At 39.5% G+C, this 27,319-nt stretch overlaps 2 protein-coding genes and 1 long non-coding RNA gene across 6 annotated transcripts in view; all 3 read left to right on the top strand.

Annotated features, from left to right (window-relative positions):
- The first annotated feature begins 2,980 nt into the window (after positions 1–2,980).
- Positions 2,981–27,319, top strand: part of LOC136257521 (structural maintenance of chromosomes protein 6-like) — a 57,728-nt gene continuing 33,389 nt past the window's right edge. For both annotated transcript variants that reach the window (XM_066050748.1, XM_066050749.1), the window contains exons 1-5: positions 2,981–3,154; positions 18,975–19,089; positions 25,017–25,122; positions 25,176–25,309; positions 25,550–25,692. In XM_066050748.1, the coding sequence (XP_065906820.1) occupies positions 3,053–3,154; positions 18,975–19,089; positions 25,017–25,122; positions 25,176–25,309; positions 25,550–25,692 (600 nt within the window). In that variant the 5' untranslated portion in view covers positions 2,981–3,052. The remainder of the gene's footprint in view (positions 3,155–18,974; positions 19,090–25,016; positions 25,123–25,175; positions 25,310–25,549; positions 25,693–27,319) is intronic.
- LOC136258121 (uncharacterized) lies at positions 7,110–10,682 on the top strand. Of its 2 annotated transcripts, XM_066051423.1 has the most exons (4): positions 7,110–9,030; positions 9,089–9,261; positions 9,308–9,650; positions 9,703–10,682. In XM_066051423.1, the coding sequence occupies exon 1, from the start codon at positions 7,694–7,696 to the stop codon at positions 9,014–9,016; it is 1,323 nt and encodes a 440-aa protein (XP_065907495.1). In that variant the 5' UTR covers positions 7,110–7,693; the 3' UTR covers positions 9,017–9,030; positions 9,089–9,261; positions 9,308–9,650; positions 9,703–10,682. The 2 variants fall into 2 exon arrangements, with proteins under 2 accessions (XP_065907495.1, XP_065907494.1); XM_066051422.1 differs by having other exon boundaries at positions 7,110–9,261.
- Positions 21,669–22,439, top strand: LOC136257522 (uncharacterized). Of its 2 annotated transcripts, none has more exons than XR_010702049.1 (2): positions 21,669–21,935; positions 21,999–22,439. It is a non-coding gene; the product is annotated as an uncharacterized lncRNA (long non-coding RNA). The 2 variants fall into 2 exon arrangements; XR_010702050.1 differs by having other exon boundaries at positions 21,669–21,951.

Here is a 27,319-nt window from a genome sequence, read left to right as displayed (position 1 = left end):
ATACAGCAAGAATCTAACTTGTTCACCATCTGTGGTTTAAATATGGCAAAAATAAGAAGCGCTGGAGCAGCGGTTAGGGACCCGCCGATTATGCTCATAATTTTACCTATTATGCTATGCTGCACTGCTCAAAAATTCACCTATTATGCTTAAATTAATGCTCAATATTTACCGATTATGCTCAATGTTCATGCCTTAGTTCATATGCTTTGCTACTAGTTTAACACTGTATAGAAAGAAAAAAAATGAGTGGCTGGAACACAAATAATAAATTCTTGCTGCATGTAAGAGAAAAGATCGATATACTCTAATAGAACAGTCAGTTTGATGATTGTTCTATTAGAGTTACTGACTGCTCTATTAGAGTATATCGATCTTATTTTGCAATTGTCATTTTTCCAGCAAGAATTTATACTATTGCACAAATATCAGTTTAACCTATTATGCTGGCATTATGCTCAATGCTTTTAGGTACCTATTATGCTCAAAATTATGCCAGCATAATCGGCAGGTCCCTAGCAGCGGTGGTGCAGTGGTTAGTAACACTGGACTTCAGGCTGGAGGCCTTTGTGGTTCTAGTGCCTGTTGTGGCAGGTTTTTTTCTTCGTTTTTGTACCTTTTGGTGTCATATCTTTTCTAAGTTATAATGCATACTGTACCTAACAGTTACAGAGGGGGAATTGACACGAAACTGCTGCCCCACTATGGGGCATTTGACGATCGCTCATTAAGCGCCTAAGTATTTTTTTCGTTGTAATAGATGAATTTCATAATAAGGAATTTTAAACCGTTGCCCCTAGCAACCTGAATTTTGCATTATTTTGTAGGTGTGAATGTCAAAAGTAACATCTCCAATTTTTAAAAGGATAGCATATATAGGGTCATGAGATATGACAGTTTAAAGTTTGCAGTTTTCCCATACATTATCTATGGGAGGGGGTAACAGTTACCCCTTCTGGGAAATCACATGGATAATGTATGGGAAAACCACAAATTTCAGAATGTGATATCTCATGATCTATATACTCTGTCCTTTTAAAATTTGGAGAGGTTAATTGTGAGATTCATACCTACAAATAATGTTAAATTGAGGAATGACATTAATTGAATTGGTTGTTTTCCCACACATTATTTATGCGATTGCCCAGATGGGGCAACTGTTGCCCCCTCTCATAAACAATGTATGGAAAAATGACAAACTTTAAAATGTTATACCTCATGACCTTTTATGCTATCTTTTTAATACTTGGAGAGGTTACTATAGACATTTATCCCTACAAATGTTGTAAAATTCAGGTTGCTAGGGGCAACTTTAGTTATTATGAAATTCATCCATTAACTTTCTATGTTATGTCATAGATAATAGAAACCCCTGGTTACAACATTTGTAGGGAAAAATGTCTATAGTAACATCTAGACACCCTAGGGGTGTCTATTATCTATGGTTATGTTAAATCCCTAGTAAATCCCCTTGATGCAACTGGGTCCAACAATCAGGCCCAGGCCTGCCAAGGGATAGCAGGCCTGCCAACCCTCACGGATTTACCGTGAGACTCACGATTTCACTACCAAACTCAAGGTCTCACAAGCAGTAGCTCTAAACTCACGGATTTTTAGTTAAGCTTACCAATTCTCACAGATCATCAATGTAAAACTCACGATTTTTCCACTTTCAAGGTCAGGCCAGAGTCAAAGCTCTCAGATGCCCTTTCCAGTTCTCAGGGGATTTCCCCAGGTGCGTAATTGTGATACAACTAATAATAGAGGCAAGATCACGTGATTATAAAGGCGGGCATTGTGGCAAGGATTCGACTTCGGCCTTCTATTTAATAGCAATACATTGGATATTTAATAGCAATACATTGGAAAGTATTTGGAGCAAGATGTGGGGTTGATTTAAGCGGTCAGAACTCTGATCAGAATTACCAACCCTAAGGGGCTTGGTTTGCACGTCAGACAAGAGACCCATACAAGAGCACCTACATGTTTTCCTGGGTTTGTAGCTTATACAAAATTAATGGTATGTACTATGTGTTTGGAGTATTGTATTTGCTTTCATCCTCTAGGATGAAATTGACACAACTCTAAGTCATCATGTGATACTAAAAGCACCTAGTGGCTTATATCAAGAATGTTCCATAGTCTGGTCAAGTGTTACAACTTCACAGCAATAAAAGAGCAACTGTTTCAACACAGTGGTGACTTCTGATTAAGTACATTTAGCTGGTGAAATAAGACTCGTGCACACGTTTACTCAGGTCTAGAATAGATTAGTGATGCACAACATGTTTTAAATGCTATATTGATGCCCATATGAAGATGGGCATGTGTATATGTGTTGCATGGTAAAGGTGACCTACGTGCCCATTGTATGGGTATGGGGGATCTTACAACTTGCTGTGTCTGCCTATAATAATGTGCAGATACAGCAGTCCATTCTGGATGTCAAGACCAAGTCTCAAGGTTTTTCTGTTTCCTAGGTTGGCAGGTCTGCGATAGGTTTATCATACTATGGGGGCATTTGACATTCGGCTGTGTCAAATCCCTACTATAGCCCCATATATGCCCAAGGGGGGAGTGGTGGGGCAATACATTGACAGGCGTATAACTCTTCCTTATGTTATCCCCCACCTCCCTCCTCCCGGGCGTAGTGGTGGAAATGGTGGGGATTTGACTTTTTGAAAAATCAAATTCTCCACCCACTGGGGAACAACTAGTGGTCAAATCTCCATGTAGTATTGCTGGAATAAACTTTAGGAAACAGATCAATTCTTATAGCTCGCAAGCTAAAGCAAACGCCTAAACTTTCGAACGGTCAAATGCCCCACTAGTGGGGCAAAATTTCTGATCAAATGGGCGAAAATCCCCCACTAATCCCTTAGTAAGCCCTGGAGGGGGGTAGTGGGGCTTAACATTGATAGGTGCATTACTCTAAAAGCGAATGAGCGGGCGCCCGAGGTGTTGCTTTATTTAGAAAATATAATCTCACGTGTGCGTACAAACGTGGTTCCTTGGCGCGCGGGAACGAGCGACGGAAGAGAGGGCAGCCGTGATGTCAGAAGAACCAATGTCAGAAGATGAGTTTGAGTCAAGCTTAAGTTTTTCTCAGCTAAACACTCCGATGAGCCAGAACCCCAGCAAGAAGCCTGTAACAGTAAGTTTGGTTCTGTGTCAATTTGCAGTCCTCCCCCTCCCCCTGCAATATTTGTTGGATTACTTCGGGTGTACAGTATCAATAATGTAGTTTCACGTGGCCAGACCTCAGCATACACATAAAACATTGCAACTCGCTATCCTCCCTACTTTGCCGGCCCTAAAAAATGTGCGCTTGCCGCTCTAGGCCATACCTATTTGAAAAGTTGTTGCTTGGACCCGACCGACCCTCTTTTTATAAAAGACCAAAAAAAAAAATTCACGTGATTACCAATCACGTGAAGTTGGCGGACTTGTAGCCGAAATGGTGGCTAATGCGTGGCTATCTGTTATAGCAAAGAAAGGAGCTGTTGTTGTGTACCCTCGTACAATTCGTTGTCAGCAATGGAATGACACGTTTTTAAAAAGTATGATGGGGTTTTTTTTCCGACCTACCAACCCTAACTTTTCCTTAAAAAATCCGAGCAACAATTTTTCAAATAGGTATGGCCTTACCTCTGCCCAGAAATACACATTCCAAAATTACGTCACTGTCATAGCAACAGCCTTCCGCCATTTTGAATGGGGCCACTGACAATAATCACCATTGCGCTATGTTGAAATACGATGATGAAAATAGCTTGAAAAGGTGGTATTGTTGAACAACAGGCTATGGAAACCTTCAAGGTTGCCAATTATTGTTTCTGGTTAGATGCAAGTGGTTAACACAACAGTAATTGCCTTGTTTGTCAGTACAAGGATAGCATATTTGCCTGTTAGTCATTACTTCTGTGTTAATGAAAGTGATAGCAATAGCAGCTGACCATCCAGACTCCTCCTTGTACTGACAAACAAGACAATTGCTTCGCACCTGTTCAACTCACACCTGTTCAACTCTGATACCACTTTACCAACAATAGCAATGCCACCAACAATAGCAACAATACCACTTTTTCAAGCTGTTTTCATCATCGTATTTCAACGTAGCGCAATGGTGATTATTGTCAGTAGCCCCATTCAAAATGGCAGAAGGCTGTTGCTATGACAGTGACGTAATTTTGGAATGTGTCTTTTAGTACATTGGTGGTGGAATAACTCCATTGTCCATCTATTTCGATGCTCACTCAGTAATTACATGCTGGATGCATTGAAGTCACGCATGGCCACACCTCATTTTCTCCATCATGGCACTTATCAATTAGAGTTTGTGTATTATGAAAAAGGGTCTGGGCCAACTTTCAAGCCCTACTCCAAGAGTACATAGTGATAAAAATAATTATGTACTCTTGGTCTGATGCTCAAGGTTGATCACCTTGTTCTTTTTGTTCACATTACCAAAGGCTTCTGGTCAAATCAACACCTTGTCAGTGGCAGAAATGAGTGGGGCTTAAGACTTATCCCAGTCTCTTTTCTGGAGTGGACACGCTTATAATCTCTAATTGATATATAAGCTTATGCTGGAAAATTGGGTTGTTGAGTGCTTGCGCTTATAATGTTTGGAGAAAACTTTTATAAAAATAATACTATCTGTTAGGCACATATGCCTGATTAATAATTATGGAGTTTTAAACACTGAATCACTACGTTGTAAAATTATAATACAGTAGGATCATGGTCACCACACCAGTGTATAAGGATATTTGACCTCATTTCTAGGTGAATCATTTGTGATGAACAAGAATAACGTAATCTAGAAGGTTGATTTGCTGTATACAAAGCAAAGGGAGACATAAGCACTCGAGGAGACTTTTAAGTTTCCAGTATTTCCAGTTTTTCTTCCCGTTCATCTTGTGTAAGCCTTACTTTGGACCATGTACGCTTAGCATCCATGGTTAATCACAAGAATTGTGTATGCGCTTCACAAATAGCATGCGCTTAATAGACACATGCAAGCACTGTGACAGAGAAAAGGCAGTCTGGCTGCTACAGTAAGTGTATTGTAAATATATGCTAATTAATGGATTTAAAAGTTGTTTATGTGTTTTGTTTTGTAGCTTAAATAGCTTGAGGATATATTAAAAATTCAAATTAGACTACTTGTTTTCTCATTGTCATTGAGTGGGGTACGGTATTTTTGATTTTTTCTCCCTGTAAGTAATAGTTTCTTGAGGTAGACTAGAGGTATTTTTTCATCCTGCCTAGTGAGAAGAAAAAAAAGGCATTCTTTGACTGCAGTATAGAGTCCAATACAATTTTAAATACTTTGCTGTTTCACTTGAAAAACAACCCAATGTGCCACTTTATTGCCTAATAGTGTACGTGTGTAATTTTCTATACATGTATTTTTGTTAATGTTGTTATCAAGTTGTAAAGCTAGTCTTAGAACTTTTGGGAATTTATGTTAACACAATACATGGAAACATTAGGTGGGGTAGCTTATATCAACACTGTAACTACAGCGGCTTACTTGTTATGAAGCAGTGAACAACAGCAACACACATTTCTGTGTTAAAATTTTTGCCATGTATTTGAAATTGTCGCCACGTAATGGGCTAGCTTCCTCACAATAGTCATGCATATTGTGCCTGATAGAAATTTAATGGCAAGACGAATGGAACTTGTCGCAAGGGGATAGGAGCAATCACCACTGAGTTATTGTATAGATCATTTTTGTTAGTGTTGATTTAGTACTGCAAAAGCATTTTTGTGTAGTTCTAGTTAACCCATTAGCGACATTATAAATCATGCAGGAAATAAAATCTAGCTTTGCTATAAACTGTTTAGTGCGTGTAATAGTGAGATGTGCTAGTGCCAAAGTGGACACGCCCATAGGGGATCCTGTTTCTCGGATAACTGTATTCTTCCCAGACTAGTGCGAGATAGTTATTTAATGACGGAAAAGTGTTTTTGCTAAAATAGACGAGTTAAATCATTCTTCGAGTTGAAATCTATCGTACTACCAAGAAGACACTACTATCTTACAGTATGATAGTAGTGTATAGTAGGGACCACAAATGAGTAGGCATGGCCCACGAAATAAATCACCCATAAAACAGCCTCAATTTTCCCTGACAACGATGAGGCAGTATTGGTTAGGTAAAACTAAGCCCCAAAAAGCTTTCAGATTGACCCGAAACGCTTTCAACAAGTTGCCATGGAGTTTTAAAAATAATTTATTTAACAGAATTTCTACTGACTGACTGATGCCTTCAGACAAGCGTAACTCGATAATGGCTATGGCTATGGGCTTGATTTTTTCACTGTTTGACGTCGCTTGGGCCCAATAGATGCCTTTTGGCATACTGCAGTACGCACAATACATTCTTCATGGACTTACCAGTGTCCTCCTTTGTTTCCCATTCATCTTCGCTGGCAGTGGAAAGTGTCGATTTGGTGGTAGCACATGATGGCTTTTTTTCCTCTGTAACGGAAATCGTCCGTATTTTTCATAGCGGCTACTTTGATTGCAGAGGTGCTTTTGGAACAGTTTTTGATTCATACTGCTGTGTAACGGGTTGAACATAGCCAACAACTAAGCGTAATAGATGCTTTCCTTTTAGACGATAATTTATATAACTAGAGCGCGCGGCACCAATGCAACCCTTTCTTTTGGGTTACAGAGGTTCTTTTCGAACAGTTCTTGATTCGTACTGTAACGGGTTGAACATAGCTGACAATGAAGCATAATGAAAACTTCACTTTTCAGACGATATAGCTGGGGTGCGCGGCGCCATTTCAAATGCGGTATGCATGGGTTCACCAATCATAATAATATTATTTACAAAAAGTTAACAAACAGGTATTTCAAAAAATTTGGAATTTTCAACTAGAGTAGGGACTATAGCACATCGGTAAAAAGTACTGAAACAAGTTGGAGTAGTGCACAATATTAAGGTTACGGGTTACCGCGTATCATGGGACACGGAAGTGGGATGTACGGACTAAAAAGCAGCCTTTTACTCAATGTAGCCTAATGTGCAGCCTTATATATACTCACTACAGTCTGTATTTCTTCCTCGACGGGTTAAACAGCTCGTTTACTCAGCTCACAACTCGCTATGCATGGTTGAAGTTGATGAGACTCTCCGCCAAAAATTGCCCTCGGAACAACTGCCACAAAACTATCTAAGCGTTTAAAGACTTTAAAAATATAATAGCTAGGTCCTATCGAGCCAAGTATGATAGCATCGCATCTCTAGAATAACTTGGGGGATGAAACGTTGTTGTGACACTGTAAAAATCGCTTACCACAATTTTGTAAAATTTTTCCTCGAGCAATGGTGGTAAAATCTCAACAAAACTCTATGATAGGCCCTCAAAAATATGTTTAACTACCGTGTAAAACCATCAAAATAAAGCAACTATCTGTATTTTTGGCGGCGAAAACCACATTGTAGAGCAACTGTATCCTCGCGCATGCGAATTACAGTTTCGCGGGAAATACAAACCACAACAGCTGTGAATATACTATTAGCTTGTTCTTTGTGCTGATTGCTTGTTCTGTCGCTGTGCCCTGCTGCTGTTTAGTAGTGTTAATAAGTGTTTAGCAGCTGCTCTGGGATTCAGGTAAGCTGCAAATTTTATCATTACACTATAACATACAGTTAATATTAGTTTTAGCATGGGGAGCACTAAAAACTCCAGAGGGTCCCATGCTTGTAGGGGGAAATATGCCAAGAAGAAGGTTCCTACAAGAAAGAATGACACAGTGGATGTAATGAACCATGATGGTAGCAGAATTATTAACCTGAATAAACTCCAGGAACATCTGCAGGTGATCAGTCGACATGCAGCCACTTGTCAGTCGTGTGCAGATAATACTCTCTCTGGCAATGAGGCTATTGTACTGGTGGGTGTGAAGGATCATCAAGGACTGTGTTCCATTCTTACTTCTCGGTGTGCCGGCTGTCATGAGGAATTCCAGTTTGCAACATCATCAAGAGTGCAGGGCTTAAGTGGAGGTCAATGCTGGGAGTGTAATCTGGCTGCAGTGTGGGGACAGTTGGCTACAGGGGGAGGACATGCACCACTGACAGAGTCAATGGCAGTACTTGGCCTACCTTCATTGACAAAGATAGCCTTCATGGCTATTGAGAAACGCATTGGAGACTGGTGGCGGACTCTTCTCAATGAATCCATGAAGCAGGCTGGTGAGGAGGAGAAGGCCATTGCTCTTTCCAAGGACAACAGATATGACATACCCAGGATAACTGTGATTGTGGATGGTGGCTGGAGCAAACGTGCTCACAAACATTCATACAATGCCAAGTCTGGTGTTGGCATCATAATCGGAAAGGAGACCGGGAAAATCCTGTTCATGGGAGTCAGAAACAAGTATTGTGCAGTATGCCACAACACATCTGGGGGTACTATACCTGAGCATACTTGCTTCCTCAACTGGGACCAGTCTTCATCAGCAATGGAGACTGACATCATTGTTGAAGGGTTCTGCCAATCAGAAACACAGCATGGCCTCCACTACACTGAGTTCATTGGAGATGGTGACAGCTCAGTTCACCCTACTCTTGTCAGGAAAGTACCATATGGCACATTGATTAAGAAGGTGGAATGTGCCAACCACGCTGTAAAGTGCTTCCGTGGAAAACTGGAGAGCTTGGTCCTGGACAAACCATCCTACAAGGGTAGAGGTAAACTGACTGAAGCCATGAGGAAACGGCTCACCAAATCAGCTCGTTGTGCCATCATGATGTGGAGCCAGGAGCTTAATAAGGTAGAATCAGTAAAGAAACTTCAGCGGGACTTGGTGAACGTTCCATTACACTGTTTTGGCTGCCACTCCAAGTGTAGTCCTGATTTCTGCAAAACTGCACAAAAGAATCAACAACAAACACAGGAACAACGACAGGAACAACAACAACAGCAGCTACCACCAACTAACATGGGAGCAATGGCCAACAATACAGTAGAAGAGGGACACAATTAACAACATGACATCAGGTAAGATTACATTACGTCAACACAAGAAGCACAAGGACACATCACCTTTCTTACACAGGTCTGAATGATGTCATCACCACTCAAGCGCAGGCATGGGCTGATGCCACTGATAATGAAGGTCTGGATGATACCAGGAGTATCCAACAACCACTGCTGAGGTAGACCAACAGATGATCTGCGACATCCAACGATCAATCAGCCGACTAGTAGGGAAAGCACCTCAGTTAATTGGTAAAAATAAAAGATATCATATCAGTGTTACAAATTTATACTATAGGTAACTTCACGACTAATCTGTGTGAAAGTTGGTTGCATATACGGACTAAATTTGATGGTTGCAAGCAGATCAACAGAAGCCAATCTGGATCATGGCGTGGTCGGTGTGCTGGAGCTGGTCTACGGTGTAATGAAGGAGCTGGATGGGGACCATCAATGTGGAAGACAGCTGTATGCACAGAACCATCTGATGTGTTCAAGCTTGCTGCAGCTAATGCTGTGAAACGCACAGGCAATGATTGGAAGCGTAAAGCTTCTGTTGCTGCAAAGCTGCAACGCAAGAAGGCACAATATAGCACAACTTCAGTGGACAACAGCTTGATCTCTAGAATGGCATATTCCAGGCAAGTGAAAACAACCATGTAATGTTACCATTGTATACCTTTATAACTACAGACATGATGGTGGTATTGAAGCTCTGGATGTTCCAACTGACGTTCCTACCGATCACCTGAAGCAAATGATGATGAGGTGTTATAGAGCTGAGGTAATGGTGGACAGCAACAAGGCCCGGTCAATTGAGCTTGCAACAATGAACCACACATATGATGATGATGAATCCGTGGTTTGGCTCACTGAGAGGAGGAAGAGAATAACATCGTCTAATTCCCGCTCAGTCGCTAAGCGAAGACTCACCACACCTGTGACTCGTATGGTACACCAGTTACTGTACTCAACGTTTCGGGGCAACTCAGCCACCAGGTGGGGTCTACAGCAAGAAAAAGACAGTGTGGGTGTGTACACATCGTGGCTAAATGATAGAGGATCACTTAGTCTAATTAATTGTGGTTTAACTGTGTGTACAGCTCACCCATGGCTAGCAGCAACTCCTGATGGCTGGGTTACTGATCCTGAAGCTTCGCCAAGTGATGGGCTGGTTGAGTTTAAGAATCCCTACAGCTACAGAGATCTTGCTGTTCATCACGCTATCACTGCTAATAAGTGCGACTGTTTATTCATTAAAAATGGTCTCATCCAACTGAAGCGCACTCACAGCTATTATTACCAAGTACAAATGGCGATGTTCTGCACTAACACACGATGGTGCGACTTCCTTCTCTGCACCACTGTAGACTATCACTGTGAAAGGGTGGAGTACAATGAAACTTTCTGTCTCAAGATCATTCCCACACTGAGACGCTTCTACTTCGTCACAATTCTTCCCGAGCTTTCTCTGAAGGGTAAATCCATTCGGGAACCGAAGGACTGGATCAGTGATGAGGAATCCTTCATTCAGGAAATGGAACAGCTCGTCTCTTGAAAGAAACGTCAAAGACGTGTAATTCATACTTATTGTAATAGTATTTTAACACACGCTACAGTTTTGTTAGTTGTAATTTGCCACGAAACAACCATTAAATACTCTTACCTTGCTACATCGAAGTGAAAACGACAAGAAACTCGAACGCCTTCCTGTGCCATGTGGTCATTCACGCGCAATTTTTACATGCGAGTTATTACAACCAAAACATTATTTCCGGAACTTGAGGGTATCCCGTAACCTTAAATCGCAGTAAAATAATAAGAAGTGTTATATCCCTACTGTGCATTTCCATTATGGTATCTTAGAGCACAGTAGGGATATAACACTTCTTATTCCCCCTGTATGATTTAATTTTGTGCACTACTCCAGCTTGTTTCAGTACTTTTTATCAATGTGCTATGGTCCCTACTCTAGTTGAAAATTCCAAATTTTTTGAAATACTTGTAAGTCAATGGAGACGACCCTTGAGTGTTTTATCCCAGATGTGGCAAGATGCACAGTAGTAGATGTATATGTATGCACAATGCGGGAAATGGAACAAATGAAATTTTGCTTACCCCTACACGTAATGTCTCCTACATATAGAGGAGTGCTTGTACTGAAATAGTGTACCCCTACGCCAAGCAGCATCCCTCTACTATAGGAGAAATTTTGCATAGGGTATGCAAAATGTCTCCCATATATTATAGGAGAAATTTTGCACACCCTACGCAAAATGTCTCCCATATATTAGGAGAAATTTTATGTAGGGTATGTAAAATGTCTGCCATATATAGGAGAAATTTTATGTAGTGTATGCAAAATGTCTCCCATATAATATAGGAGAAACATTGCGTAGAGCACGCAAAATGTCTCCTGTATGTTATAGGAGAAATTTTGCGCACCTTACGCAAAATGTCTCTTGTCTCCCATATCGTAGTAACTGTATATTAGGGATCGTGAAGATTTGGGGTTCTCTGGCAAATCTCATCCCAAAACCAGCCTCCTAATACCTTCATGGCACCTTGGCAGTATTGGTTAGTAGTAATCAAGCCTATAGTATGTCTTCAAATTGACTCCTAGTACTTCTATAGGAAGTTTTTTGTTTCTATTCAACTGATTTTTCTGCTGTAACTTACTAATGTATTCAGCCATAAGTTGACCAATGGTATTATTATGCTACGGGCTCACTATTCAATTTGCTTTGGCCTGTAACGTTCCTTTTCGCCAATCACAACAGCTATAGTGTACGCATTGTGAATTTATCTATCCCTTGTACCCTGCTATTGGCGATACAATAAGATAGAAACAAACAGAACGCTGATATACAACTGTGATGCTAATGCAATGCTTATTGTATGATGAAAAGTGCTAAAGACTATTAACCGTTGACCCTGAATGCCACTGTAGTGGCTCTAAACAAACGGTTGTGTACAATATCTGTATACTTCAATGTACGGAGATGGAATAATATTTAATGGAATCCTTGATGAATAAGTACACAAAAATTTTGGAATTTTCAACTAGAGAAGGGACCATAGCACATTGATACAAAGTACTGAAACAAGCTGGAGTAGTGCACGATATTAAATTACAGTAAAACAATAAGAAGCGTTTTATCCCTACTGTGCTCAATTGCAAGATACCATAACGGAAATGCATAGTAGGGATATAACACTTCTTATTGCTTTACTGTGATTTAATATCATGCACTACTCCAGCTTGTTTCAGTACTTTTTCTCGATTTGCTATGGTCCCTACTCTAGTTGAAAATTCCAAAAAAAAATTTGGGTACTTTGTTAAGTTTTTTTTGTAAATAATTATCATGACTGGTGAACCCATGCATAGTGCATGCATCTGAAATGGCGCTGCACGCCCCAACTATGTCGATTAACGTCTGAAAAGTGAAGTACAGTATCTGTTGTCAGCTATGTGCAACCCATTACACAGCTTAAATTCCGTAGCAACTTGTTGAAAGCATTTCGGGTCAATCTGAAGGCTTGTTTGGGCTTAGTTTTGCCTAAACAATATTGCCTCAATTTGTGGGATTTGTTGTCCATCTATTGTACTTGAGGCATAATATATTGATAACTGACAGTGTAGCAGCAATACTGGATCCCGTTAGGACTCTAACTTAAGAATATACAGTGCTGCTGTTTATTTCTGCAGGTTTTGCCACCATAGACATTAATGGACTACAGAATTAAGTATGGAGTGTTGTCAGCCTATAGAGGTGTTGATAACCATTAACTGTCGCATCAGTCTGAGGTGCTGTACCACCTTTTGCTACTGTGATCTTTTAATTTGGTGGTGTTGATTACAACAAGTGTTCTTGTAGTAACTAATCTTTAAAGTGTGGTCGCAACCCCTTGACACACAGCCCTGCAGAGCAAAAAGTGGTGTTACAATACATCATTAAGTGTAATAGAATAGATGTAATCATAGCTCCCTGACAAGGTGCTACAGAACTAAATGGGTGTTGTAATGCATCATTTTTGGGGTGGTACTAAAGAGGTGAAATTGTAGCTCCCTGACGCATGGTAAAGGGATGTTGCAACACATCATTTTGGGGTGTTATACAATAGGCAGTACCATGAGTGTGGTCGTAACCCTGTTTTGCTTTCATAGAGTGCAGTCACAACACCCTATTACTTTTTCAGTTAAACAAGGGTGTTACAAGTGCACCCAAATTTTAAAAGTGTAGGGATTCCCACACATTTGGCATGAAACACATTCTTCATAACATCCCTGGATTTATATTGTTGTCTGCAAGTGAAGTATCCATTAAAGCTTAGAGATGCACCAATAATTTGCTGGCTAATTGGATCGGTTGCCGATATGGCAATTTCTACCATATTGATAGTCGGCACCAACATTCTACGAACTGATATTACTACTGATAATTAGTATGGCAAAAACACTATTATTTACAATGCAGTATTAATTTTACATGTAAAAGCCTTCTTGCTTAGTATACAAACAAATAGAAATCCTATACGTACATGACAACAAGAAGCCGCACGAGTGCACATGCAAGCAATACTGCCTCAAAGTCGTCAGGGAAGAGGGAGGCTGGTTTTAGGGTGATGTTATTTCATGGGACATGTCTACACCTTTGTGGTCCCTACTATACAGTACTATTGCACTGTATGATGAGGACACTTTGAATAAATTTTGCATACCCTACGCTAGGGCCCAAACGAACTTAGGTGAATTCGATGCGTGTTGAACAGTTCAAACTACAGTTACTAATTAGACATGTACACAGAAAAATTTGGAATTTCACCTAGAGTAGGGACCATAGCACATCAATAAAAAGTACTGAAACAAGTTGCAGTAGTCCATGATATAAATCACAGTACAACCATAAGAAGTGTTATACAGTATCTCTACTGTGAAATGAACAGTAGGGATATAACACTTCTTATTGTTCTACTGTGATTTATATCATGGACTACTGCAACTTGTTTCAGTACTTTTTATTGATGTGCTATGGTCCCTACTCTAGTTGAAAATTCCAAATTTTTCTGTGTACTTGTTTGTTAACTTTTTTTGGAAATAATTATTATGACTGGTGGACCCACGCAAACTGCATCTGAAATGGCACCACGTGCCCCAATTATTGTCTGAAAAGTGAAATATCCATTACGCTTCGTTGTCAGCTTTGTTCATCCCATTACGCAGCATTTTCGAATCAAAAACTGTTCGAAAGGCACCTCTGCAATCCACGCATACCAAAAGAGATGGTGCCACGCGCGCCCCGGTTACATCAATTGTCGTCTGAAAAGTGAAGTATCCATTACGCTTCGTTGTTGGCTATGTTCAACCTGTTACACACCAGTACGAATCAAGAACTGTTTGAAAAGCACCTCTGCTATCAAAATAGCCACTATGACAAGTACGGACGATTTCTGTTCTTGTTTCCGTTACGAAGGGAAGCCATCACGAGGTAACGCCAAATCGACACTTTTCGCTGTCAGCAAAGATGAATGGGACACAAAGGAGGACACTGGTAGTCCATGAACAATGCATTGTATGTACTGCGGTATGCCAAAAGGCACCTGTCGGCAGTGAAAAAATCAAGCCCGTAGTGTTAGCCATTATTGAGTTACACTTGTCTGAAGGCATCAGGCAGTCAGTCAGCAGAAAATTCTGTTGAATAATTTTTAAAAAAAATTCCGTGGCAACTTGTGAAAGTGTTTCGGGTCGATCTGAAAGCATTTTTGGGCTTAGTTTTACCTAACCAATACTGCCCCATCGTCGTCAGGGAAAATTTAGGCTGTTTTTCGGGTGATATTATTTTATGGGCCACCCCCACCTACTCCTTTGTAGTCCCTACACTACTATTGTAGTGTATGATAGTGATGCAGTTAAGCTATTCATTTTGCTTTGTTCCTTAATGATGTGGGGAAGGCCAGACATATGGTATTAGGTATTTAATTAAGTTATATGTTGATGGTTTAGTGGTGGTCAGAGGCTATGAAGTTTTAAGGTTTCTATGTGGTGTCATCCCTTGTCTCAACTGTATAACAGTAGTAAAAGGGAGTGTATAAACAGTGGAATGGACTACTGGAATGGTGGAATGGAACTTTTTAAAGTTCAATATCAGTTTTTACATCCAAATAAGTACGACTCCTCCCCTTATGTAAGCAAATAAATAGGCTTCCCTTTAAAGTCAGCTCTTTTAGCATAATTCACCTCACCATAGACAAAGTTTACCAATGTAATGTACTGTAAAGTCAGTTATGAACATACACAATAGCAGTTTATGGGATTACCAAGAAGACCCCTTGTTCTCAAATGATAAAAAGTTAGCTAGCCAGCTGATTAGTACATGTATGCATTGTAAAAGTACACTCAATGTATAATGAAGTATTCATTTATTTATTATCAACTTTACCAGTTAGGCACTGGAGAGCGAAAACAAAACAGAAGGCAGAGCCTGTGCAAGGTGTTTACCACTAACCTAGGAGCCTAAGCGAAAATCTTTGGGTAAAGTAAACGGGACTATCTTGTAAGCATTTACAATGAGCCTTTCCCACAATTGTGTCAGAAAGCAAAATTTAAGCCAAAGTTCATTGTGACAGTGCCATGCTGCACACTGAACTGAACCCTCATTAAGACAGTTAGTTTCAGACAAGTAGTAAAGTATTGAGTTATAAGTCATACAAGTGTTGCGGTGGGGAAAAGTATGCTAAAGGAGCTGACTTCAGTGGGGAATCCTATTTAATTGCTTACTTAAGAGGAGGAGTTGTACATATTTGGATGTACAAAATGATATTGAACTTTAAAAAAATTCCATTCTACGATTCCAGTAGTCCATTCCACTGTTTATACACTCCCGTAGTAAAATGTATTTAAAACCTAGTAATCACAAACATTTTTACTTGTGGTATTTGATTTCAAGTTTTCTCAGTAAAACTGTTGAGTCAGTACAACTGCATGTGTGTGTTGCAAGCTTGTGAGACATGCACGTAACATTTAATATGCTGTAATTTATGATTTGTAAACAGGAATCAGCTCCATTTAAAAGTTCGAAAGATTCTTGAACTTTAGTTGATGAATGTTCAAACCCTGACAATCCAAGTTCGTTTGGGCCCTACCCTACGCAAAAGTTCTCCTATAATTTCTCCTATAATACATAGGAGACATTTTGCATATCCCAGGGGCGGATCCAGGGGGGGTGGGGGCTTTGGGGCTGAAGCCCCCCCCCCCCCCTTTATATTTAGGCTTTACTTGATCAATATGCTGAGCATTATAATCCTTATAAACATCTTTCCAAGGTATTATCAGTGGATTTATGCTAAAGTTTATGCAACAAGGACCCGGATCAGCATTGGAGGTGTACAAGATCGAGATACTCTAATAGAGCAGTCAGCTAACTACTGTAATAGAACATTCACTGGAAACATGTAGTTGATTCTGTTATGGAATTTTTCCAAATCTGCCTGCACCTATACATACAATGGAGTGCATTGGTCTGTTTAAAGGGCTTCATTCATCTACTTATGTAGTTAATATGTACGGCAATACTTAATTCAGGTACACAATCTCCATTGAAAATGCTCTCAGATTCAATCTTGTATTGTTAAAATTTCAAAATTTTCCACTTTCAACATTATTATTCTAACATGCACCTATTCAGTGTTGTGCAATTGTGAGAGGGGTGCATCATGTACTTGGTTGTCTGTACCTACCCAAACTTTTCCATTAACAAAATGCTTCAGAGAGCCATACCTATAATCTAAAGGCAGTATATAAAATATCTACAGGCAGAAAATATTATGAATTTTATGTGGAAATGTCCCCAAATTACAATATTTAGCATCTATTTTTCAAAATTTTCCTGGGGGGGGGGGGGGGGTGCCCCCAGACCCCCTAGTTCCAGCATGCGGAGTGTGCTTTGCACACCTCTACCCAAGAGATTAGTACCTTGAGTTAGCCCCCCCCTTTATAAATCCTAGATCCGCCCCTGTACCCTACGTAATATTTCTGCTATAATATATGGGAAACACTTTGTGCAGGTGCACAAAATTTCTCCTATAATATATGGGAGACATTTTGTGTACCCTACGCAACATTTCTCCTATAGTATAGAGGGATGCTGTTTGGTGTAGGGGTACACTATTTCAGTACAATCACTCCTCTATGTATAGGAAATATTTTGTGTAGGGGGTACGCCAAATTACTCCTATATATATAGGGGTGCGAATCTAATTAGTGTAATTTTATCTTACCCATATTACAGCATAGCTCAGTGGGAATACTACAACAGCTGACATTGCATTCAAGCAGCATTAGCAACATTATAATACAGGAAATGCAACTCATTAAATTTGTAGACATCAATTTTGGTGCACATGAGCATGTGTTTCTGAATAAGTAATAGTTATATGGGCACAATGTGGAGTCTATGAAATTTATAAACCCGAAGGCCCGGGCTGTGGAGCACGAGCGAAGCGAGGTCACTACTAAGGTCCTGAGGGTTTATAAATTTCATAGACTCCACATTGTGCCTGTATAACTGCTTTAGACTCTATTTCACATTACACTCAGATTACTTACCTCACCCACGGCTGTTTCTGCTGTAGACTTGGTAAAAGTGGCTGGCTCTCTTGCGATAATACTAGAGCCATGGCAACTATGCGTCCTCACGTGACAAAATAAGCGCCCTCGTTACATCACTGCACATGAACAATGCATTTTGATTGGATAAACCTAGATTTTGAGCATATGTTATATTGTGCCTGAAGGCATGGAATATATTAGAAAACAAGGTGGAGTATATGAGATTTATTACCCACCCAAAACACCCTAAACAGAGTCTGAATAATAGTTATACGGGCACAATGTGGAGTCTATGAAATTTATAAACCCGAAGGCCCGGGCTGTAGCGCACGAGTGAAGTGAGGGCGCTACTAAGGGCGGGTTTATAAATTTCATAGACTCCACATTGTGCCCGTATAACTGCTTTAGACTCTATTTCACATTACACTCAGATTATTTACCTCATCCACGGCTGTTTCTGCTGTAGGCTCGGCTAAAGCGGCTGGTTTTCTTATGATAATACTAGCGCCATGGCAACTATGCGTCCTCACGTGACTAAATAATCGCACTCGTTAAATCACTGCACATGAACAACGCATAGCGATTGGACAAACCCAATTTTGAGCATATGTCATATTGTAATTTAAGGCATGGAGTATATTAGAAAACAAGGTGGAGTATATGAGATTTATTACCCACTCAAAACAGCCTAAACAGAGTCTAAATTCATATATCTGTATCTGCTGCTTTTTCATCTTGGTGCCGATCTAATACCAATATACAAAAACACCTGATATATGGTTTTCTGGTAACCGATCCGATTATCGATGCAACACTATTGCATAGATCCCTCCTTTTTTAAATTAACAATTTTTAAAATACTAGTATAAATGGCTCATTCCCCTACACAACATGTATTTCTTCACCAAACATTGCTGGACAGCTGCCCTACTACGCTGTTCCTGGTAAACTTCAGGTGATTACACAAAGTAACAAAGAAAGCTATCCATCTCATAAGCTAACACTTAATTATTATAACAAGTAAATAAATCCGTGAGAGGAATTGTAAACTTCTTACATTATTACCATGATTTGAATTTCAATAAGTTCTGCACTACATATTGTTACTGGATTTTTCCCATCAGGGTCACACTGTAGTCATTGTAATGTAGTCAAAATACAGTGTAAGTAATGGTGCCACTGACAATGCTGTGTAGAGTGTTAACGATCAGGATAAGTAATTAATACAATCATACAATGTGCAAAAAAAAGCAAACAAATATATGTCAGTCCAGTAGTCCTGTCCATTGACTAGTGATAGCTGTGTATATTTTTGTCTAAAGTAATGACGTTATTCATCATAATTCTGTTACTACAGGTATATGCCACAGCTGGAAAACTTGTGAAAATCTTGTTGACTAATTTCATGTGCCATAGACACTTAGAGGTAACCTTCCACGACAATGTTAATGTTATCCTTGGCCGCAATGGAAGTAAGTTCATGTATACTGTAGTTAATAGAAAACATTGTTGTGTTGGTACCAGCATTTTTTTTTATGCCACAGTGGGATATTACCAGGCATAATGCCTTAATGTGACAATTACGGTACTTGCATAACTTCCCCCAGTATAGTAGAGCCAGAAATATTACAGAAAATTCTGTTTAGTGCCCATTTGTTTCTAGAGTGTTTTTGGTTGTTTTCATCTTTATGAATGGACTTTACTAAGAGACCTACGTAAATGGGAAGCTTCCTTGTAACGTTATATGTGACCGGATTTGCGATAAGGGATCTACACTACAGTATTATTGAGATATAAACAAAACAAAAATTTTGACATGTTTAAAAACATCAATTTTATTACATAAATGCAGAGATACATGTCTAACCTTCCTTGTGAGCAAGTTCCAGCGCTATTGCACCATGCGAAGCAGATACAGCTTGAAATGTCTCACTGTGTAATGAATTACTTCACGAGAGAATGTGGACCTGGACAAATGGTTCGATTTGTCATTTCAGTGCGGAGACTGAAACAGGCGCCAATGGCATCAAAGAGAGTCGTCTCAGCCCTTAATCTTCTCACTAGCAATGAGTTCATTAACTCTCCTGAGTGGGTTGACAATGCTTCCGCACAGGAACTTGTCGCAGAATATTTTACTGGAGGTGTCATTAGTGGTGATGAAACTTCCGGTGACTCTGAAAGTGATGATGACACCAGTACTGGTAGGTTTTCTCCGCTAAGAAGCCTTACAAAATTGTTTCTTATAGCAACATGGAGCGATGAATGCATAGCACAAGTTCAGAATGAATGCGATTATGATGACATGAATACTGATGAAGGTAATTACACAAATCGTAAAGAAAACTACACACACAAAAACTATATTTCACAGGTTTTGTTTGAAAGTTCACCAACAATTGAGGAGATCCAGGAGGAGTCACCACCAGTACACGATAGCACTATGGACCATGAAGAATGTGTACCTGGGAGTAGTCCAGTCTTACTTCCAGTAGTTGACCGAAGTGGTGTATGTACAGCATCAGTAGATGCATCCAGCGAAGACCAGTTCAATCCTACTGAATATTCTGATATTGAGGCTTTTGTGAACAACTCATGTGGTTGTGATTTAGCAGACGATGAGCTATGCAGCGGGCTGTTCTCTGTAGAGCACTACGTTAACTTGCGTGCTCAGTGTTGTCTACTAAATAAGGATGGGTTAGACATGGCTTTGATAGGTTCTATTATGAGTACTGTGAACATTGGAGATAATATCCATGATGGACGTCACTAACCTGCCAAACGACAGAGAATCACAATTAACTTTATGCATGAGGGCAATAAGGTGTACAAGAAAAAATTTCTATTTTATATGCAATAGGAAAGAAGAGATTACAAGCAGTGAAGTCTCACTACAAGACCAATGCCTTAGAACAAAGGGAACATGGCAACAAGAGAAACTCACCACATAATTATTCCTATGACCAAATCCTTAGCGTTCACAAGTTTTTGATCAACTATGCCGAGGAGAATGCAATACTGCTTCCTGGACATGGTCATGGCCATAAATGTGATGACATCAAGTTGCTCCCATCTAGTCGCATTAAGAAGGTACTGTAAAATGGCACACATTTGTGACAAGTTATTCGTATGCTACAGTACATAAACACTTGTAGAATAATTACAATTCTATAAGTGTGCATTAAAAGGGAATCAAAAAAACTTTTAAAGAATTTTTTTTCATGTTTATAGACAATTTGGAGGCTATACAAGGCATGCTGCCTTACCCACATTCTGTACATACTGGCGTTTGTTGTTACCCCACACAAATGTTGGAAAACCAATGAGTGACCTTTGCTGGACATGCCAGCAGAATGGGACTCTGCTCCTAAACGCAGCAAACATGTCACTTAGACACAAGTCTCAGGTTAGCAGCTGTCAAAACAGTTTGTGTTACATTCTAGTCATGCATACACAATACATTTACAGTACTGTTAATTTACCTAGGCACTTAAGGCAGCTGAAGACCACATCAGTGACAACTGAGTGGTCTTACTACAAGAATAAATGTGAGAAGAGTAAAGAAAATGTATTGAAGCTGTATTCTCCAGATGGAGAGTTTAACCCACCTTTACCAGGCATGAGGATTCCACCACTTAGCAATGATACTGTTGTCCACTACAGTTTTGATATAGCACAGCAGGTGTGTGTGTGTGTGTGTGTGTTGTGTGTGTGTGTGAGTAAATAGGTATGCTTATAATTACAACTCTATGACATTGTGCTAAATGTGCATTAAAGGGAATCACAAAGTAGTTTATGACATACAAATAGTGTAGCAGATTATGTACAGTAAGTGTGTTACATTACATACGGGGTGCATTGCGTACAGTAAGTGTGAGTGTGGTGCATTACATAGAATAAGTGTGCTACATTACATACAGTAAGTGTGCATGGTGCATTACACACAGTGTGTTACATTACGTACAGTAAGTGTGGTGCAATACATACAGTGAGTGTGGTGCTTTACGTACAGTAAGTGTGGTGCATTACGTACAGTAAGTGTGGCGTAGAGTCTTTTAATGTTGGAAAGGGAGCCAACTCAATAATCTCCATGCTGCACCATTTCTTTGCTGTCCATAGTTTTGGTGAAACCAAAGTCCACTTACACGCAGATAATTGTACAGGGCAGAACAAGAACCGATTTATGATGTTTTACTTGCTGTGGAGGGTGCTTGTTAGGCTACACAAAGAGATAACAATTTCATTTCTACTGGTAGGACATACAAAGTTCTCACCAGATTGGTGTTTTGGGTTGTTCAAGAGGCTCTTCAAAAGAACCAAGGTTGGATGCATTGAAGGTATCCCTAAAGTGGTTGATAATTCTGCTGTGTGCAACATTCCACAGCTTGTTGTTGAGTCTGATGGCACCATCGAAGTTCCAACGTACGACTGGGCTTCATTTTTTGATGAGCCTATGATTCAGACATCATTAAAGGGAATCACTAAAATGCATAACTTCCGTTTCACCTCCACTGATCCAGGATGTGTGTATGACCGAGACTTTAGCGATTATGGGAAGAGAAGAATTAACCTGCTTCGTGATAAATCTTGGCGTCCATCACCTCACACTCTCCCTCAGCAGATCATACCACAAGGGCTAAGCCTAGAGTGACAGTGGTACTTGTACCAAAAGATCGGAGTTTTGCCCAGATCAGGCGAAGGATCTTGTTTGTCCTTTACCTACAAATGCTTTATAATAGAGAACATCAATTTTAGTATATTAACTGTGTATATTAAATAATACTCATTGTCAACACATTCAATATAGCAGCTTATTGGCTATGTACATTACAACAATGCCTACTGAAGTAAAAGTATTAGGCTAATAAAATACGCATGGGTCTTCCCCTGTTTACAATTAGTAAGAAGGCGCCAAATCATTAATAGAATACACTGTACTACATTCCACACTACACAGAAATCGATTGCAGTACCTAATATGCTTGTTTTTCTCACAATAAAGTGTGTTAAAAAGAATACAAATAGCCAATAGCACGCACAGTTCACAATCACTGAAGAACAAGCATTATAACCACACCAGAAACAAATTAACTTACCTGGTTTACAGCGGGGAAACAACTAAATTCGGCCCAACTAAACAACAATGTGGCATCGCTATCTTGGACTCCACAATATTTCTGGAAATTCGTCGCATTATTAACATGGAGTGATTAGTCAGCTTAATAGAAAACGGAGTGGGTAAGATACTATTGTTTCATCTTATTATTTGTAATGTATTGTATGCGTATGTGCTTATATCTTTGCAATGGATGCGTGGATCGACTTCAAACTTTAGGTGCAGTAACTTTACGTTATTTCATGCTGTTTAAACCAAAAATAAAAATTTCGCGAGTTGTGCGTCGAAGACCCCTTTTCGCAAATCCAGTCACATATTGTGCTACGTGTAATGTGGGTGTGTCCATATTCGAAACCTCGTTCGAAACAGTGCCTGTTCTTCATGCTACTGTGCGCCACTGAAGGAACAACTTATGACAACTCATTCCCTTAGTATAAATACACACAAGCTGCTTCTTCAACACACGTGTTCTTTACGCTGCTGTGACGCCATAGGCACTGGCTAACACTAACCCGGCTCGACATTATTATGTATCATTGCCAAGATCACTGCCGTTTCCCAGCTGTGCCAGATCCAAGTCTAACTTGTGAAAGGAAGTGGTGCGAGCTTCGATTTTTTTCAATACTTCGACAAAAGCACGTTCACTCTTCCATGATTATTTTAACATTGTGTGACAATTTCAGTATGACATATAACTCAATCTCACAATGACTCCACCTATATTCCCATATAAAACACATACATTTTCTAAGTTGGTTAGAGACCACGCCCTCAGATCTGAGGTGTCACAATGAGGTTTTATGAGAGTAAGGAGGGTTGATGGTATTAAGATATTTGTGTTCATAGTTTACACACGTGGCATCCAAAGGGGAATGTATGTCATGCACTGAAAATATTTTACACTCTTTCAGGTCCATCTCAGGTACCTGAGAATGACCTCTCAAGTAGGTTTACGCTGCTTGCTTTTATATGAGGTAAAGTACCAGTTAGGGCTAAAGTGTAGCAAGAATAAATTTTCCTTTAGAAATCTATCTTGATTGATGCAGTTAGAGTAGTTTTCATCAGTGTGCCAAGAGCGCACATAGCATGCCTTGCTAGCACGTAATACTCATATGTGTCACTAAACTTTCATGATTCATATAAACATTCATGTAACAGTCATTCATATGTTATATAATATTATACATTAGAGATGTACCAATTCAACATTTTGGAGCTTTAACGATACCGATCTGATCTAGGAAATTTATTACCGATCTACTGATATTACTGATATTGAACCGATTATCTAGTATGATGACTGATCTTGTACAGATAATTCTTTAATAGCATTTTATAATTTCATACTAAGCTAATTTGTTAGCTGATCGAATGATGATCACACCATTGTCACTGGAGTCAATACTGTTCTATCGCAGGTTTGTAGATGACCGAGTAAAAGCAGCACAGCTAGACCACAGTAGGATTATTAATGAATAACTATTAAGCACACAGAAATGAATGAATTACAACTACAGGACAGAATACTTATAGTACAGCAAATATTAATTACATCATAATGTTACATCATTAGATTACATCATCCACTCTATTACAAATACCAATGGTGGTGTGGCCTCAATTACACTACCCAGACAATCAGCAGTGACAGCACCCAGATAATACATGCTCCTAGCTACCAAGACTTGTAGGCTGTTGTAGCAGAGATTCTAATAGTTTAGTCTACTTGATATGGTATAGCACTATTCATTATTTTCTGCCAAGGACCTCTGGTAAGTTCAAGTGTAAGTTTCACAACGTTTTAGTGTTTAAAACAGCTACTGTAATTTGTGTGTTTATGTGGCTTCTCTCGTAGTTTCAATGGAGAAATATCACTATAGTTTAATTAGCTTATTTTGTAAATGGAGTAGAGAAATGATAGAAGAAGTCTAGTAGGTTTGAAGAAATGGTGAATAGAAAGATAGGTATCATGAATCGGTGGCTTCAAAAGAAAATCGATTCTACCGATTTCAGATTGTCGAGATCGGCACTGATCCTATACTAGATCGGTAGATCGGTACATCTCTAATATACATAGGTACATAGTAACATACATGTTATACTTAACTCCACTAAACTAAGAAACAATTACCAAGTGTCTAATAGATTCTACTGTAGTTACTAGCTCCAGGTATATTAAATAATTATAAATGACATCCTCCAAACGGGTGATTGGAGTCCAAGAAGGTTTCACTGCTGCTTGGTAGCTACTAAAACAAATACATTTTCAATGATGATTATTAACAGGTGGCAAAAGTGCAATTATGGCAGCCATCATTGTTGGGCTGGGAGGGAAAGCTACCACCACCAGTAGAAACACTTCACTACAGCAGTTTATTAGGACTGGAAGCAAGTAAGGGGTATTGTGTACGGTTACAGTATGATATATTATGTATGTGTATGTAGTTCTGCTGAGATTAAGCTAATCCTGAGTAATGCTGGTCAAGAGAGTTATCTAGCTGACAAGTATGGTCGTCATATTGTTATTCTGCGCAGATTGCAACGTGATAGCTCCAGCTACAAGATTATGAGTGACAAAGGTGTGTTGGTGTTAACCCTGTTGTTGGTTTGCAAGGCTAACCCAAGGGCACTCTGACCCTGCCTGATCTCCACCACACTGGGCTGCTACACTGTGCTATTTATCCACACTACCAGATTGACATATTACCAGGTCCACCATGAGCATGGGCCCGCACACGCACACAGAAACCAACTGATTGCAACTACTTCTAGGTTCATGTCTGTTTGGATGTCTGATAATAATTCCTACTATTTATTAGGTGAGCTGATATCCAACAAGAAAGAGGAGTTGATCAAGATTCTGGATAAATTCAACATCCAAGTGGATAATCCAGTGTCCTTGTTAAATCAGGAAACTAGCCGCAACTTCCTTCATTCCACTAACCCAAGGACTCTTTACCAGGTAACCATGCAAGTAATTTGGTATAGAATTTAAACTCCCTCATTCCCTTCCCTAAATGTTTTGGCAACAAAAGTAACCCTTAACTAACTTTTTGATGTAAGTGCTGTTAAAATAGTTTGCCGCACAAGGTTTTGGTTATGAAGGTATCAATAATATTGTTGTGTAACAATTATTACCGTGTGCTGCTACCAGTAGTTATACAAAATCACTATACTACAGTATATACAGTGTAGCTACCCCTAAAAAGAAAATCTGATAACTACAGCAAAAATTTCATTGATTGGTCAGTCCTACCTTCTTCATACCGTATGCGTACAAATTTTCTAGGGATGTAATTTTAACAGTTGCTCAGCTTTCCGTGAAAATTCATCCTTGAAAATTAGCAATTACTGTATCAAGGTCAGCTTTATGCTTTTGAATAGATAACATTAGTGAATAATGACTGGTCCTCAAAAATAAAACCTCGAAAATTCTGAAATTTGTTGATCTGCAAACCCCGAGGGGTCCGCAACAGGGGTGAAATCTTGGACGCCTATCACTGAGATCTTGCTTGTAATCCTAGATCCAAAATCTCAACTAATATATTTTTTTCCTGTATAATAACGTAGCATTGCCGTAAAATTATGGAAATTACAGCAACATAATTTTGCAATCTGTGATCTTGTGGTATGATTATTGCGAATTATTAAAGCTTGCTACAAGGCACACTAATGAATATACATCCTGATGGCTGATAGCGGCCCAATACAAGCATGTGAGTGGATAAGCCTAAAAGAAACTCAGGAAAGAAGCAGGTAACTTGTAGCAACCAAGACGAGAGAGAGGGTTCAGCAAGTGGAGGGTAGGGAAGCCAGAAACACTTGGAGGAAGACTCGTACAGATTCATATTCCATTAACTAATTTTAGTTGCTATCAGCTACTGTATAACGGGTTAATTTCAAAGGAGTTTAATTTTCGAATTATTCGAAGAACACAGCTTCTACGAAAATTTAACTCTGAATATAAGGCCTCGGCTGAATTCTGTCCACTATTAAATAGAACTCCACATCTTATCATAGAAGAAATACAGAACGAAAACATGATATCTCTTTCCGTATCTGGCAAGCTAACACCTTTGCTCTTATTATTGATGCTGCAATGCCACTTGCCACGCCCACAGCCAATCAATGGTGAAGATTACTCATTTCCCATTGGCAAAACCACCTTTCCTATAGTGGAGTAGTCCATATTTCTTACAACACCTAATGAATGCCTCAATTTCGACTGTACCGCTACGCGTGGTCACCGTCTTCACTTAATTTAATGCGCACACTTACAAAAATAATTTTAGTGGCGCCAAGCATGACTGTAGAGTATTTGAAAATAATACCTTCGAAACACCCGTTCTTCGAAAATTTTGCCTTCAATACAGTATTGCATACAGTGCTAAATGGACATGAAATCTGTAGCTAGCTAAATCTTTTGAAATTTTCTGAGAAATGTTGTGAAATTGTAGCAAGATCCTTGATTTCTCTATGAGATCTTGAGATCTCTATCCTGAAGTCCCAGAGAAATCGTGAGATATTAATGAAAACTTGGATATCATTTTTACTCTGTTGCTGACCTCCCCCCCTGAGGGTGTTCCCTA

The sequence above is a fragment of the Dysidea avara genome, chromosome 6 (genome assembly GCF_963678975.1).
Source record: "Dysidea avara chromosome 6, odDysAvar1.4, whole genome shotgun sequence".
Lineage (NCBI taxonomy): Eukaryota > Metazoa > Porifera > Demospongiae > Dictyoceratida > Dysideidae > Dysidea > Dysidea avara.
Note: the sequence above shows the minus strand (reverse complement) of the source record. Positions and strands in the feature narration are given on the sequence as shown.